General features: G+C 40.5%; 1 protein-coding gene across 3 annotated transcripts in view; it reads left to right on the top strand.

The window, feature by feature from the left end:
• LOC115963123 (F-box protein At3g07870-like) overlaps positions 1-11,104 on the top strand; it is a 43,493-nt gene extending 32,389 nt beyond the window's left edge. For 2 of the 3 annotated variants that reach the window (XM_031082017.1, XM_031082016.1), the window contains exon 5: positions 7,555-9,180. In XM_031082017.1, coding sequence (XP_030937877.1) covers positions 7,619-8,917 — 1,299 coding nt within the window. In that variant the 5' untranslated portion in view covers positions 7,555-7,618 and the 3' untranslated portion in view covers positions 8,918-9,180. Of the gene's footprint in view, positions 1-7,554; positions 9,181-10,780 lie in introns of those variants that run through there. The other variant, XR_004085705.1, reaches the window with a different exon arrangement.
• Positions 11,105-18,164: the final 7,060 nt, after the last annotated feature.

Raw genomic sequence — 18,164 nt, 5'->3', positions numbered from 1 at the left:
GTAATGGTGAAGAAAGCGAGCGGCAAGTGGCGGATGTGTGTGGATTTCACCGATCTTAACAAAGCGTGCCCTAAAGATAGCTATCCCCTTCCAAGAGTTGACGCCCTAGTAGACTCGACGGCGCAACACCAACTATTAAGCTTCATGGACGCTTTCTCGGGTTATAACTAGATCCGCATGCACGAGGCCGATCAAGAAAAGACTTCGTTCGTAACCAGCCAAGGACTATTCTGCTATAAAGTAATGCCATTCGGCCTGAAGAATGCGGGGGCGACATACCAAAGGCTAATGAACAAGATGTTCGCGCGGCAAATCGGGAGGAATGTTCAAGTCTACGTCGACGACATGCTGGTAAAGAGCCGGAAGGAGGAAGACCACCTGGAAGATCTTAAGGAAACGTTCGGTACGCTTCGATCCTACAACATGAAACTCAATCCAGGAAAGTGCGCATTCGGCGTAACGGCAGGCAAATTCCTAGGGTTCGTGGTATCCCAGAGGGGGATTGAAGCAAACCCGGACAAAATCCGAGCCATAGTAGAAATGGCCCCACCGCGAAATGTGAAGGAGATACAAAGCCTTAACGGCAAGATAGCGGCATTAAATAGATTCGTGTCGAGAGCCACGGACAAGTGCCTGCCCTTCTTTCGCACATTGAAGAAATCTTTCGAGTGGATGGACGAATGTCAGCGAGCATTCGAGGAATTGAAGGCATACCTATCTTCACCACCCCTATTGAGCCCCTCGCAACCCGGTGAAGAACTTTTCCTCTACTTGGCTGTCTCCCCTGTCGCCGTCAGCGCGGCCTTGATTAGAGAAGAGGGTAATGCACAGAAGCCTGTATACTACGCCAGCCGGGCACTCCGCGGTGCCGAAGAAAGATACCAACCTATGGAGAAACTCGCTTTCGTATTGGTCACGGCGGCTCGCAAGCTCAAACCCTACTTTCAAGCCCATACCGTGAACGTAATGACCGACAAGCCCTTGCGAAGGGCACTGAGTAATCCTGAAGCCGCAGGTCGACTGACGCTGTGGGCAATAGAATTGAGTGAGTTTGATATCAAGTACCGTCCGCGTGTGGCCATTAAAGGACAAGCTGTAGCCGACTTCATAGCAGAGTTTACGCGTGACGAGGACAAGGGGGCAGAGGAACCCCCCAAGTGGAGCATCTACACCGACGGGTCATCCAATCGGCGAATTGGAGGGGCCGGCATAGTGTTGCGGTCGCCCGAAGGAGACAAGATCGAATGTATGGTCCGTCTAGACTTCCCCATTACCAACAATGAAGCAGAATACGAAGCAGTGGCGGCAGGACTAGACCTAGCCAAAGCTGCCGGAGCTGAAAGTGTGGCCGTCCATTGCGACTCTCAGGTCGTGACCAATCAAGTAAACGGAGACTACGAATGCAAGGGGGAAAGGTTGAAGAGATATCTTGATCAAGTGAGGGCAAGAGTCAACGGGCTAAAAGCGACGGTCGTCCAAATCCCCAGGGGAGAAAATGAGCTCGCCGACCGGCTAGCCAAAGCCGCCTCAGCAGAACATGTGACGACACCGGGTAATGTACTTTCTTTTGTTCAACTCTCTCCACTAATAGACCCCGACGATGTGCAGGAGATTCGCTCTGAAAGAAACTGGACCACCCAGATAACTTCATACTTGAGGGACGGGTTACTGCCACAAGAGAAGGAGGCAGCGAGGAAGCTGAAAGTCCAAGCGGCAAGATTCGTCCTGATAAAAGACATTCTTTACAAGAGAGGTTTCTCCCGCCCTTACCTAAGATGCCTCGGGGTTGAAGAGGCCGATTACGTAATGAGGGAAGTACACGAAGGAATATGCGGGAACCACTCTGGATCGCGGTCGTTGGTGCACAAACTGGTACGGGCTGGGTATTACTGGCCAACCATGCAGAAGGATGCCGAATCTTACGTTAAAAGCTGCGACAAATGCCAGAGGTTCAGCAATTTCATCGGACAGCCAGCTGAGGAGCTGACCCCTATGACGGCTCCATGGCCGTTCGCTCAGTGGGGACTGGATATCATGGGACCTTTCCCAACGGCGGTGAGGCAGCTAAAGTTCTTGGTAGTGGGTATTGACTACTTCACAAAATGGGTAGAAGCGGAGGCCTTGGCCACCATTACAGAAAAGAATATTAGAAGTTTTGTTTGGCGATGCATCGTATGCAGGTTTGGTATTCCTAGAGTCCTTGTCTCGGATAACGGGAGGCAGTTCGACAACGGCCACTTCCGGGATTTCTGCACACAGCTAGGAATAAAAAACCACTACTCATCACCTGCCCATCCTCAGGCCAATGGCCAGGTTGAAGTCACGAACCGATCCCTGCTAAAGATTATCAAGACTCGGCTCGAGGGGGCAAAGGGAATATGGCCCGAAGAATTACCGAGCATACTGTGGGCATACAGGACAACGGCGAGGACTCCGACAGGAGAGACGCCATTCCGACTGACATACGGATGTGAGGCGGTCATCCCCGCAGAAGTTGGCCTCACAAGTTACAGGGTTCACAACCATGACGAAAGCAGGAACGACGAATCCGTGAGGCTACAGCTGGACCTGATAGATGAAGTAAGGTCGGCGGCGGAGCAAAGGATCGCAAGATACCAGGATCGCATGGCCAGACATTACAACTCCCGGGTCCGACACAGGGATTTCCAAGTAGGAGACTTGGTACTCAGGAGGGTCATGGGTGCAGCCAGAGACCCTACACAGGGAAAACTCGGCCCCAACTGGGAAGGACCTTACAGAGTCACGTCATGGAAAAGGAAATGAACATACCACCTGGAGACTACAGAAGGGGAGAAGCTACCGCATCCATGGAATGCTGAGCATTTGAGGAAATACTACCAGTGATAGTAACACGGCGGACGGCAACCAATTTTCAATTTGGCTTTTATGAATTATTTATAAGTTTTTTCTTTAAACTGTGTTTCTGTTGCTACAATCTTGTCGTGCCTTTTTTAAGCCCAAGGGGGCAGGCACTTTTCCTTTACGCACCTCTATAATTAGATACAATTATGATCTCTTCTTCTACTTGGATGTCATTACAATTGTCCTCAAAGTTAACGAATGCTAGCTAAAAGTCCACAAGATGGACGGACCATTTCACACAGATGTTACCATCCTACATAGATGATTACTTGAAATTCACAAGATGAATGTCCGACGGATCACCAAAACGGTGAGAGTTATACAAGTCCATAAAGTGGACGGTATAGCCTCCACAAAGTGGACGGATCACCAAAACGGTGAGATGTATATAAGTCCACAAAGTGGACGGTATAGCCTCCACAAAGTGGACGGACCACCAAAACGGTGAGATGTATATAAGTCCACAAAGTGGACGGTATAGCCTCCACAAAGTGGACGGACCACCAAAACGGTGTGTAATTCTCCTAGTCCATAAAGTGGACGGTATAGCCTCCACAAAGTGGACGGATCACCAAAACGGTGAGTAATTCTACAAATCCGTGAAGTGGACGGTATAGCCTCCACAAAGTGGACGGATCGTCCAAAACATCGTGTAAATTATATGCGTACCTAAAGCGGACGGTGTAGACGCCACAAAGTGGACGGATCACCAAAACGGTGAGTAATTTATAAGTCCATAAAGTGGACGGTGTAACCACCACAAGGTGAACGGACCATCGACATGATAGAAAACTGCCCATAAAAGTGGACGGATAGTATATTGTATACGTCATAGACGGGTCCGATTGAAGTTGAGAAAAACTTTTTAAGTGGACGGATAAACAGAACAGTTTGTCCAAATTAACACTTAATATATAAGGAGACGGAGAGAAAATCCTTAAACGGATACAAATAATGAAGAAGCATATTATGAGAGAAAAACATTGTTCAGTACAAAAGCAAACTTAAAATAAACCGTTTACAAAGTACTAAAAATATATAAAAAGGGGACAGATCCTCCTCAGCAATTACAAGGGGTTTAATCAGCCTTCTTGGCGTCGGCAACAGGAACCTCTTTCGGCATAGCGGACTCTCCGTCACCCTGAGCTGCTTCGTCTCCAAAGAGGTCCTCCGTGTTGTCTGAAGCGACGGGCAAAGCAGATGTCTGATCTTGGTCGCTGACGGATATCATGGAGACGTCCAGCTCTGGGTAGGCCTTCTTTATCTGACGGAGTGCATCGTCGAAGCCTTGAAGGAATGATCCCCCGAGCTCCTTCAACAATGCCTCTGAGTCGCGATACTCGTTGACGGCATCTTCCTTGGCCTGACAGAGCTTCTTCTTCAGGTCCTTCACTTCATCTTCCTTTCCCCTCAAGGCCTTCTCAGCTTCTTCCGTCCTCTGTTCGAACTCTTGCCTGGTCTTCTCAGACAGTTCAAACTTCTGCTCCATTTTGGACTTCCACTTGTACAGTTGGCTAAGCTCCTCCTCCGTCTGCCCAGCCTTTGTCCGTACACGCTCCAGAGCCGCTTCACGGTTGAGGCAGCGATCCATCAAACCCTTCATCATAACTAAGGACTGAAATAGGCAAAGTCAAAGTGTTAGATTGAGAGCAAAGAGTGGACGGGCATACAATGACGGATGTAAACCGGTAAGAAAAAACGGTTACCTGTCCAACAGCGAATAAACCCGTCTCCCCCATTGCCTCCGTCGAATGATTCCCCAGATCCTCGTAATCCTCTGCGGAAATTATCGACGAAAGTTTCTCCAAGGCATATTTCGAGTCGTCACAGAGAAGGGAAGGGGGCTTCTCCTCGTTGACGGGTGGGGCCTGCATTAAGCCCTTACCAGTTCCATGTTTGGCTTGGGTGACGGTCTTAACACCCTCAGCCATCAAGCCCACAACAGGTTCCAATGAAACCTTCAGCTGCTTGTATGGACGGTCAGACTTTGGCGGCTGCTTCCTCTTAGCCGACGACCCCGGCATCTTAGGTACCACAACTTCACCCGTCTTCTTTTGCTCGACGGCTAGTGATTTGATCATCGCCCTTCTCTTTGCGTCGTCCATTTCTGCAAATACAGGACGGATTAAGATTTTTACTCAAATTAAGAGCGAAGTTCAAGAGTGAAAAGTGACGGACTCACGTTTGTGTATTCTTTCGTCGTAGGCAATGGCCTCGCGAGTAGGTTCTGGACCGTCACAATACCAGTGTATTGTTTTTGGATTAACTAGCTTGGCCCAGGTCCTTTCTTCCGGCTTAGTTTTTCTGCAAATCTCTTCAAGGAAACTGAATTCCTCAAGGCTAACTTGCGGGCGCCGTCTACCTACAGAGAAAGACGATCAAAATTTACACATAAAAATGGACGGATATGAAAAGCAGAATAAAACTGAGACGGGTGCATACGCGATTGGTTTATCACCGCCCAGGTTGTGTCGACGGGCAGGTACTCCGTCTCCCCTGGATGGTTCATCCATCTGTTACCCTCCAGGAAGAAGTAACGACTCTTCCAGTCTCTATTTGAGTCTGGGGTCTCAAAAATCACCTTCAACAGGGGGCTCCGACTAGCAAAACTATACATCCCCCTTGACCCAGAAATCTCGTCTAGACGGTAGCAGTGAAGGAATTCACGAACCGTCAGCCTCCTCTCTCCGTTCGACCATGCACCATAGAGAATCTCCATGGCTATGAAGACTCTCCAGGCATTGGGGGATATCTGTGTGACGGACAGCCCTAGGTAGTGCAAAAGTTCCCTATGAAGTGTAGAAAGCGGGAACCGAAGTCCTGCCTTCAACGCCTGCTCGTATATTCCGACACCTTCTACCCCTTCATAGTAACACTTCTCCGACATATGGGGCAGACGGATGGAAACATAGTCCGGGATTTGGAAGTTAATTCTAAAAGTGCTGAAATGTTTCTCCCTGATGACGGATGTGAACTTATGCACTGTCCACTCTGGCAACATGATGAACTTCCTCAGTCCATCAGCACGTACGACGGACTCCAATGCTTGATTTCCGTCGTCATCAGAACCCTCTATTTCCACTATCTCCACATCCTCATCTGTAGAGGACGAAGAGGAGGCGGACGGACTCCTATCTTCGCCGGGGCTCTCTTGGTCTTTATGATCGGACGGGTATACATCCTCGTATTCCGTCCCGTCACGAACCACCGACTGGTTACTTGACACACTAGACATTTCCTACAATTGACGATAAAACCTAAGACCGACGGGTTTGAAATCATTGACGGGTATAGTAATCCTAACAACAATGCATGGACAGAAATGTAACTTGGTTATGTATTGAAGTACTTACCACACTTGGCGGATTAGGGATGACGGTTGTTATAATCGGTAGATTCACGTCCACGACGGAGTGCTCTGACAAGGTTGACGGCTTCGCTCTGACAGTCGATTTCTTGTTGAAAAGGTGAAAATGGAAGTAAAGCGCCTTATATATATATAGGAGATGCACGGAAGACGAAGCGACGCTTCGATCCTATACAACGGCCACTCAGAGATTGACACGTGGCAGGATCAATAAATGATGACAACCTGTGAGGGCACATCAACAAATTGTACCCTTCATGTAACCGTCAACTTGGTAAGTCTTCTTTTGACGGGTTGATCCGCTGGGACCGTCATACTATATTCCACAAATCCGTCAATCAGTTTAATCTGTTTTGGTCTCACGGACACCTTTCCGTCATAAAAATACCCGTCATGCCCCTACGTTAGGATCGTCACCCCATTGATCCTTTGACCCAAAAGACAGACGGATCATTGGGGCGAAGGGGGCAACTGAAGATGATAAAATATAGAGCCTGTTGGGCTTACCTTAATGGGCCTGACGGATTGGGACTGTTGGGCCTGTGTGAAGATAGTCCCATGCGCTGTGAAAGCCCACCGCTCACAGGTGCAGTAAGGGCCCATGATCCGGAATCTCTATTGCCTAGAAAAAGCCCTAAGATCCAATAGGGGAAATAGTATCAGAGTCCCACATTGGAAAGATCTGGAGGTTTAGAAGAAAAGCCTACTCTCCACCACTATAGTCCCACATTGGAAAGATCTGGAGGTAAAGAGCCACCTCTCCACCACTATAAAAGGGCCGACATTCTCGCAAATCAAGGTAAGATTAATTGACCCCTCTCTAACGCTTTAAAAAGGGAAAGGACGAATTCTGACTTGACTTTCGGAGAGTGTTAGGCCGGCCCCACACCGGTGCTCTCTAAAGGTTTTCTCTCGATCGTTTTTGTCATGCAGGTTCGATTTTGAGTCGCTAGTACGGTGTGACCCATTGGTGACAAATTTTTAGCATCATCACAACCCATATAATAATCAAATGCTTTCTTAAAAAAATTACAAATTGAGAGAGATGTTGAAAATTACTTTGCAATCTAATAGAGAAAATTCTAGATGATAGTAGACTTGTTGATATTTTCAGGACTAGTTCTATTCAAATATAAATATGTATTGCTGTAAGCCTGTAAGCGTTTATGCATAAGAGAAATTTCAGTTTTTTGTATCAAGAACCAAAAATGATAAAAGTCCTATATTTTGTTTTTGTGTAAGCCTGTAAGCGTCTTTCAGTTTTTTGTATCAAGAACCTGACAAAAGTCCTGTATTTTCCTTAGGTGCGGCAGCTATCTAAATTTTTTATACCCATCTTGCTTACTGCAATTGCCAAAGTCCTTCACCATGGGAAGAAAAAGCAAATCCCATTCCGACCCAAAAACCAGCATGGCCAAGAAGAAGGCCAAAGCAGAAAAAGAAGATGGAAAAGTCTGTGGCACTGACATTATCTCACAGCTTCACCCAAATATTGTGATAGACATTCTGTCACGACTGCCCTTTAATACCCTGTTCAGCTGTAGGTGCGTTTGCAAGACATGGCTACATCTTCTCGTTGACCCTAGTTTCGCTCATTTGTATCACACAAGGGCAGAACCCTGCATCATCCTCCAACCCACAAACAAAAACCGTCAACAGCATCTCTACGCAGTTCATTTTGACAACAGAAATTACTTGCGTAACTCTATAGTAAAGTTTGCCACTAAAACCCATTTAGGTATGGGATGTAATGTGAAAATTAGTCTGTTGGATTCATGCAATGGGTTGATTTTGCTAGGCGAGATGTATCGGTATCAAGTGAAATTGGATCGATTATATGTGTGTAATCCTATAACGGGTGAGTTCGTCATAGTTAGGCCTGGTATCAACCTAAAATCTTCTCCCGTGTGTCCTTGCCTTGGCTTTTGTCCCAAAACTCAAGTATACAAGGTGGTTCTCTTGTCCAAAAAAAAGCATGTAGCTGAAGTTAGTAACAACATGGTGACTCTTGTGTACACACTTGGAGAGAAGGGTAATGGTCTTTGGAAGAGTGTTACTGTTGGAGATGCTTTGCTCCATCAGCCAAGAAATACTACTTTTCTCAATGGAATTATTCATTGGGCTGTGAGATCCCCTACTGTACCTCAGTTTATATATTCCTTTGATGTGGAGGATGAGTGTTTTCGATCGGTTCCACCACCTCCTGAGTTTCTGTCACCTGATCAACCTACATGGTCAAAGTGGGGGATCAATCTTGGGGTGTTGGAAGGTTGTCTTGCCATTGTTGAACGTGATAAAGATGTTTCTTGGTGCTTTCACATATGGGTAATGAAGGAATATGGTGTTCAAGCATCTTGGACTAAGACATACACTATGGACTTCACAATGGAAAAACTAGCGCCTTTATTTCCAGTTTCACAAATTCTAGGGTCGTGTCGCAATGGTGACATTTTATTCTCACATCAAGGCAGGAATTTGGTTTCTTTCAATCCAGTGAACCCAAGTTTCAAGGTTCATAGGATTAAAAAACTATGTAACTTTCTGATTCATCCTTATATTCCCAACCTTTCTTCACTTAGGGATATAGCAAGAGGAGAACCGTTGTTCAATGCGACTGAAATGATTCAGACAGAGGGAGGAGATAAGCATGCATCAGATAAGGAGTGAACTGATAGGGAGTTGATGGCTATCTGATTGTTATTTCAAATGATATTTCAAGTTGTTGATTAGGATGAGTTGTTGATTAGGATAAGTTGTTGGTTAGGATTGTATTTGTTGATTAGGATGAGTTGTTGGTTAGGATTAGTCGTGATGTGAAGTTCCTGCTGAACTATCAAGATGTAATTTGAATTTTCTAGTTGGGCACTCTGCTTGAGACTATTTAAGAGCAGAAGCAATTAATAAATAAGCAAGCAAAGTTTAATCCAAAACTCTCTTCTCTCACCCCCATTCAGGAGATTGGTCATCTCGAACACGACTAACTTATCATTTTATTTCTAGATCATAGCAGCCACATTGAGGTAATAAGTACTCTCTATCTGGTGTGTTCAATTGGGATTATAAAGCAATCTAAGTAATTGCAACCCCTAATTTTGCTATGCTTGTCATGTATTCTTAAGAAAATATTTGTGACAACTTGAAAATTTCAAACTTTCCCATACAAAAATTGCATAATTGCAAAAATGCAAGTTTTTTTTTTTTTTTTTTTTAATTTATTTTTTAATTTTTGGATAACTAAAATGCAAGTATGTTTTTTTTATCTTTTAATCCCAAAAAAAAAAATGGGAGTATGTTTGGTCTGCTCCTGTATGTGGTGAATATAAAGTGCACTAATAGGCACAATTTCAACTAATCCATTTTCAAACTGTAGAGATTCAGACTTATTTCTTTTATTGCTCTAGATATATTTTTTAACTGAAAAGAAGAACTGGAGAATGATATTATTGGTCTGATGGGAACACAACCCCATGTGTAGAATATGCCCAAACAAGTAGGAGTATGATAAATTCACTTTTATTGCAGTTCTCAATAAATTTTATCATATATATTTTGTGGCATTCTCTAACTTACACTATTGATATGCATTTAACATACAAAAACTGAAAATGTAATCCTTTGGTCAAACCCTAAACTAGACAGCAATGCATTTAAGATTTTGATGTGCTGCCATATTCAGCTTCCACCTTAAAGTTCTTATATGATTTGTGTTCTCAATCAATGATTTGTAATCAAATAGGCTTTCCTTGGTTTGGCAGAATTTGATTGTGTCAGTAAGCTATGGTATTTTTTCTTCCTTGGATGTGTTTGCTTTCATAGCATTACTAAGATCATAACTTTCTATTGGAAAAAAAAAAAAAAAAACCGCAAGTTTTTTTTCATGCATATTAATGATGAGTCTAAATTTAGTTTTGTAAGAACACAATTCTCAAAGTAGAAAAAGGCTCCCATGTACTATAACTACTTAACCAGCCACTTTTTTGATAGGCACTAGGTCGATAATGGGGGAAGGGGAGCTGAACTACTTGACTAGGCACTCATTAGAACATTATTCAACTGATGAAATTCATCTATGCAACTGTTGTGGTGCCTGCTGATTTTGAAACTCTTGTGCTGAAAATATGGACATTGGTGGCCTAGAAAGTGTTATTATCCTGATACTCTACCAAATAGATATTTGAAGAAAGAATCTTCTTCCCCACCAACCAAAACCAAAAAAAAAAAAAAAATTCTTAGATTCTGATGCAAACATAATGAAATTCTCTCTCTAAACTTAGCAGAGAACTGCGAGGGTTTACATTTGAAGGATGAAGATAGAACTACATAGTATAGCACAAAGATCAGTAGTTCTTTTTGTCCCTCTTTGTACATGTTTATAAGAACAGCTCAAAGATCAGGACTAGTTATTTGTATTTAGAAGTCTAGTTCTATTCAAATATAAAATATGTATTGCTGTAAGCCTGTATGCATAAGAGAAATTTCAGTTTTTTGTATCAAGAACCAAAAATGATAAAAGTCCTGTATTTTGTTTAGGTGCAGCAGCTATCTAAATTTTTTATACCCATCTTGCTTACTGCAATTGCCAAAGTCCTTCACCATGGGAAGAAAAAGTAAATCCCATTCCGACCCAACAGCCAGCATGACCAAGAAGAAGGCCAAAGCAGAAAAAGAAGATGAAAAATTCGGCGGCACTGACATTATCCCACAGCTTCACCCAAATATTGTGACAGACATTCTGTCACGACTGCCCTTTAGTACCCTGTTCAGCTGTAGGTGCGTTTGCAAGACATGGCTACATCTTCTTGTTGACCCTAGTTTCGCACGAGTAGACCCCTGCATCATCCTCCAACCCAAAAACAAAAACCGTCAACGACATCTCTCTGCAGTTCATTTTGACATAGAAATTCTGTGCGTAACTCTATAGTAAAGTTTGCCACTGAAACCCATTTAGGTATGGGATGTAATGTGAAACTTAGTCTGTTGGGTTCATGCAATGAGTTGATTTTGCTAGGCGAGATGTATCAGCATCAATATCATGACTTTGTGAAATTGGATCAATTATACGTGTGTAATCCTATAACGGGTGAGTTTGTCATAGTTAGGCCTGGTATCAACCTAACATCTTCTCCCATTTGTCCTTGCCTAGGCTTTTGTCCCAAAACTCAAGTATACAAGGTGGTTCTCCTGTCCAAAAAACAGTATGGAGCTGAAGTTAATAACAACATGGTGACTCTTGTGTACACACTTGGAGAGAAGGGTAATGGTCTTTGGAAGAGTGTTAATGTTGGAAATGGTTTGCTCCATCAGCCAGGAAATACTACTTTTCTCAATGGAATTATTCATCGGGTTGTGAGAGCCCCTAGTGTACCTCAGTTTATATATTCCTTTGATGTGGAGGATGAGTGTCTCAAAGAATCCAAGGAATCTAGGATCCCCTCAATAGATAATGCCTCAGATGATGAAGTCCATTCATAAAGAGTCTCCAGCAGATAATACTACTTCAACTTCCCCACACTCGACCCCATTCCCTCAAAGCAACGAGCATTAAGCTCTCCCCAAAGACACCACATGAAACACAAGGGAGCTGCTTGCCGAATCCCACCAACCCTATACCTTCCTATCCACCCTCTCCAACATAAAAGCAAATCATACACTGACTTAGGCCTTGCCAGGAGACACCAAAGATACCAAACAACATAGACTACTTCTTACACATATAACACCACTTCATAACAACAATGCCCCATCATCTTAAATTATCTATTGTTAAGATCCTTCCTAGAGCCACACCATGAGAAGAGAGCCACTCTCAGTGGAACCCGAACTTTCCAAATGCTTCTCCACAGAAACACTGCACTCCCTCCCTCCCCCTCTTTCGAAACCTTATAGAAGCTCCCCACTTGAAAGCTTGTAGAGGGCAAAGGCGTTCACACCAATTCACCTACCTCCCCAAGTCTAACCTTAGTGTCATAAAGATCCTCTACCAACTGGATCACAGATTCTACTTCCCAGTCTTGTATTGCTCGATTTAACACAGTATTCCAAGAACACTGACCTTGAAGAATCTCCCTATAACGTACCATTGTGTCTTTATTGTTTCTCCCAAGTAAAAATAAATGGGGATGTCCCCCAACCCCTCGCGCACCCCCCAGCATCCATAATATGCCTGAAACACACTTTAGTAGCATAGAAAATCCACATTAAATTATTCCAACCACGCCTAATATGCTTCCACAACCCCACCTCATTTGGCCCCCACACCTCACCTGTACACCAGTATCCTCCATTGACGCCATATTTAGATTTTATAGACTGTCTCCTTAATGATGTAACTTCAATTTCATAGCACCATAGCCACTTACCTAAGAGAGCCTGATTGAATATCATCATCTTCTTTATCCCCAAACCCCCATGGCACATAGGTGCACGACAAGTATTCCCACTGGGGAACAACCTATTTATGAAGATGAAATCTTCCTTGTTAGAGTCTTCCTGTAAGTTGCATCAACTCTGTTGCCAATTTTTAACGTTTGAAGCAAACAATTTTATCTTTTAATCCTCTGGACGATTTTCATCCCCTTGGTATTTGATTTAAGTGCTTTCTGCAGTAATAACAGTGAGATAAAAAAATTGCTTTATTTTGACAGCATATGTAATCACGGTTGTAGTTGTAAATGTGTGATTGATGAATTTTAATTATTTACGTCTTAAATCTTGTACTATGCATAATAACACCACACCAATGGTGATGGAAAACATGACATTTGGGTTGTAAAGGTAAGTTATTCATTTTCTTGTCTTTGTGTTTGTGGTTTAATCTTCTTGACAAAGGTTTCAAGGCATGAGTTCTGGATACTAAGTTATGGAATGTAAATACTGTTTTCAATTTGTCTAGGTTTAGGTTACTTGGATTATATAAAAATGTAGACTGGGCTTCTCAAGATAAAAGGGCCTCCTTTTTTTAACTTTGATTTCCTATGTATATTTCCTGAAAAAATACATAAATAATTTGTTGGGCTGCCATGTTTTTACTTTTATTTTTCCTATTTGTTTTTCTTTATTCTTAAAGTTTCCGCCTACATTGTAGGTAGACTCTACGAGGATTATCAACTACTGATTGCCACATCAATTTGCAAGATCTTCATAAATATTTTGCATCACTTTTGGAGTAACAGATTTTGTTACAGTATATGGATGGATACTCTCCAACTTCCTGTGGCAATGCCATTGTAAGACATATGTATGACCACTGTGTTGGCATGAACTCAATGCTAAATTATGCTAATTTGGATTAAATATTACATCTATATAGTTTCTTTTGCTGTAATCATTTTCAGTAACTCTTGACTTTCTTATGCAAATGAAAATAGCATGCAAATCTATATTATTTATGAGATGTATTTTGAGCAAGTCATATAGGTGAGATTTGAGTTCACGGGGTATTCCGTTTATTTACCTTCATCACATGTAGCCCAGTTCAATCATTGGCATTGTTCATATCATGTCTAATTCAACCTGGAAATTCAAAGCACCTTTCCTTTGGATGTTGTTAATGTAGAGTAAACTGTGTTACCAGATTCACCGGCTAAGAAAGAAAAAATCTGCACTGAATGACCATTTCAGTATCAAGTTTTAGATACTTTCTATAGAAGGACGCTTGGGTGAATGGCTATGTTGCTTCTACCCCCATGCATATAATATGAGAAACAAAAGTCACAGTTGGTTAATATATATGCATCATGTGTAGACTGGGTGGCTTATATGCTTGGTTAGAGAAAAATGCTTATATGGGTATTAAAGAAACTTTCAAGAATATGGTCTTAGAGAAAATACTCACTAAAAATTAAATGCATGTTGAGTATACTATTGGTGTGATGGTGTGCACAAAAGGGTGAGACCAAATTAGGAAGTGAAATTTGAGTTCAATGGCCGAGTCACACTTTGAAACCTATCTGTGAAATTTCAATAAGGCCAGGGGCGTAGCCAGGATTTTTAACTTGGGGGGGCCGAGTTATAGTATTTATATAATAATCATAATTCATAAATATATTGAATACAAAGTTATCAACTCTAATATATCCATAAATTGTCTAATTCACTATAGACATACATAATATCCAAAAAAAAAAAAAATGAAATTAATCTATTATCATCAAATTATGAATTCTAAATGTTGCTATAGGCATCTTAAATTCTGCCACCATCATCAAATCATTAAAGAACATTTTGCATTTAAAAAAAGAAAAGCATTTGTTACTACAAGTGTCCTAAATTTTAAATTACTAATATCTTTAATATGACACAAGAATTAACCTAAAAAGAACCTTAATTTTTTTTCTCAATTATATAGATGTTACTCACATTAAAGAAAAACAAATTCCACTATTATTTTAAGCAACATCCACTTTATCATTCATATTATTTATTTTTAAAATATTTTAATGAATTATCCCCAACACAAACCCACATCCTCACACACTTCCAAGTTCACTACTCTACTATAGTAGCAATGAGTTGGAAAAAAAAGGGATAGATTTGTTTTTACTAGCTGTGAGGGTTTTCAGTTTTGTGTGACTGTGTTGAAATGAGTTTTGTTTTGTTAATGTTAACTGAACAATGAGGCTGGCAGCAATATTGAGGAGGAAAAGACAAAAGGCATGTAGCTTGAGAATGAGAATGAATAGGAAAATGTAAAAGCTTTGTTTTGAAATGGGCTAACACCTATTCTTTCTATTTGTAGAGACTAGTTTATTGTCCACTGCTCAACTATTCTTTTATTTGATGAGACGTTTTACCTATTAGTCAAAGTTTAAGTCTTCTGAACAATTTTTTTTTTGGGGGGGGGGGGGGGGCGGTTATAATTTTTTGAGGGGGCCTATATATTTTTGCCATCTATGCTATTGAGAAAATTTAAAATTTTGCCCCCCCCCCCCCCCAAGGAGCAACATGGCTCCGCCATAAGGCTTAGATTATCTGTATCAAGAATGCACGTTGACTTAGTCTGGTATGTAATTTAGCATTATAGTGTGATCAAATGAGAGATGAAAGTATAAAGGGTGATCACGACATAATATGTGGTTACTCAGATCCCTTGCTGGTCACATGGCCTTTCTCATGTGAGGAAGAAGGCCAAATTTATGTACAATGGCCACGTAAGCTGGGTTTTGCACTTAAACTTTCATTCATTCTTTTTCTCTTTTTTTTTTTTTCTTTTTCATTTTCATTTTTTGGATAGATATGCTATAATTTTAATGTATGACATCAACTTCATGATAATTGTTCTTTATCATTAGATATATTGATGGCAGAAGACTTTATTAATTAAGCAAATTGAAATCCACTTCTGAATTGCACCATTCTTCTCTCTTTCTAGTTCTTCTTGACATGAATTTCCTTGTGGATTTCTGTAATCACTTTTTCCACCAATTTCAATTCCAAATTTTATTTATTTTAGTCATTCTGCTCCACCTTACAAGAAGTGTTTTTAACTAAAGTACTAAACAAAAATATAGGACTCCCTCCTCTTCTAGGATTATACTAATTTTTTTAGTTTTTTTTTTTTTTTTTATTATTATCATTTTCAATGAATTAGTTGGGAAAAATAATTAATTAGACTCTTCCCAAGCAACTATTTCTTTAAAAAAAATTCTAAATTAATGGAAAAAAAAATCAATTCTTAAAAAAATATTAAAAATAACTAACTAACTAACGAAAAAGGTTGGTAAAACTGCAAAAGTAACAGATATTACTCAATACTCAAAATAAAAGGTAAAATATTATTTTGGTTCTGAAACTTTACTAAAAGTTTTTTTTTTTCATCTCTAAACTTTAAAAAGTTACTCTTTCTTCTCTAAATTTTTTAAAGAGATTTTTTTAATAGTTTAAAGATAAAAATAAGGATAAAAAATAAACTTTTGGTAAAGTATAAGGAAAAAAAACAAAATTTTGGTAAATGTTACGGACCAAAATATTATTTTACAATATATATATATATATATATATATATATATATAAATGCAAGTGTATGCCTACAACTCATACAGCTGACGACTCATGGAAATAGTAATTAATTATGACAACGTCATTCCATTTAAAGACACTTTAGAGACACGTTTAACAATGACATTGTATTTGTGTAAAGAAGATAGATATGAGATATAGTCTTCCTCCTCTTCTTTCAGTGGTTATATAAGGAAAATCATATTATTCTCAAGTTCTTGTTTTTGGTTAAAAAATATATCTTGAGCAAAAAGTGAGAAATAAGTTCACACCTTTATAGTTTGAGAATTGATTAGTCAAAATTGTACCACACACAGGATTAGACCAAACAAACTTGCATTTTTGGAAATTATGCAGTTTATTTTTGTTTAAGAAAATTAGAGCCGAATTATCTTTTGACTTGTCACAAATATTTTCTTAATAGGACAAGACAAGCATAGAGAAATTCAAGTGCGTAGTTAGTTAAATTGCTTTATAATCACAATTGAACACATCAAATAAAATGTGCTTATTACCTCGATGTCGCATTGAACAATAGTTCTCCTTTTGCTATATCTGTAAGAGAAGAAAAGTTGGGAATTTAGTGAAACACTTGGAAGGAAAATAATTTTTCAATCATATGAAACTTTAATCTTAGGTCCACTGAATTGAAAGAAACCCAATTCTTGTTTTTGAGTAATAACAAGATGTCACCATTGTGGCATAAACCTAGGATTTGTGAAATGTGCTCAAAACACCTCGGTTTTCTTACCGTGGATTCAATATTGTATGCCTTAGTCCAAGATGCTTGGACACCATAATTCTTCATTACCCATATATGAACGCACCATCTATCATTGCTAGGATCTTCACCAATGGCAAGACAACCCCCTAACACCCTAATATTGATCCCCCACTTCAGCCACATGGACTACTCCATCTCAAGAGGTGGTGAAACCATTCGAAAACATTCATCCTCCACATCAAAGGAACATATAAACTAAGTTACATGAGGGGATATTACAACATAATGAATAATCCCATTGAGAAAAATATTTGTTGTTGTGTCACCGTACACATCATCATCAACATTAACCCTCTTCCAAACACCATTGCCTTTCACCCCTAGTATGTACACAAGAGTTAGCATATGTTTACTTCAACTCCATACTCTTTGGACAAGAGAACTACCTTCTAAACTTGAGTCTTAGGACAAAATCCGAGGGGAGGACACACAAGAGAGGATGTAAGGTTGTTGTCAGGCTTAACCATGATGAACTCACTAGTTTTTAGACACAAACAATCAATCCAATTTCACAAAGTCCCCATATATACACCTCACCTAGCAATATCAACCCATTGCATGAATCCACCATGCAATGTTTCACAATAAAAGTCATGATTTTTATTGTCAAGATGGACTAGGTAAAGGAGGTGGTCTTTGATTTTAGGTTGGAGGATAATCAAGTTGGGGTTCGCTCTTATTCTGTACAATTGAGTGAAAGTGGGGTCCTTGAGAAGGTGGAACCATTTCTGGCAAACAAACCTACAGCTAAATATAGTTTTGAAGGGCAGTCGTGATAGAATTTGTCACAATATTGTAGGAAAGATATGTGATATAGTCAGTACCATCGCTTGGTTCTGCTAATGTTTCATCTTCTTCTATTGCCCTGGTTTTGTTCTCCATGGTGGTTGTTGGGTTGGAATTGATAAGGATTAAGTTACGATCCAAATAGCCTATTACTAAATAATATAGGTATTAAAAGACTTGGCAAATTGATTTTGAATTTTTATCTTTTAAAATATTACAGTGCAATTATAACTAGACTAAATAATATAACAAGATGTCACCATTGTGGCATAACCCTAGGATTTGTGAAATGGGTTCAAAACACCTTAATTTCCTTACCACGAATTCAATATTGTATGCCTTAGTCCA

Source organism: Quercus lobata, chromosome 10 (assembly GCF_001633185.2).
Source record: "Quercus lobata isolate SW786 chromosome 10, ValleyOak3.0 Primary Assembly, whole genome shotgun sequence".
NCBI lineage: Eukaryota > Viridiplantae > Streptophyta > Magnoliopsida > Fagales > Fagaceae > Quercus > Quercus lobata.
Note: the sequence above shows the minus strand (reverse complement) of the source record. Positions and strands in the feature narration are given on the sequence as shown.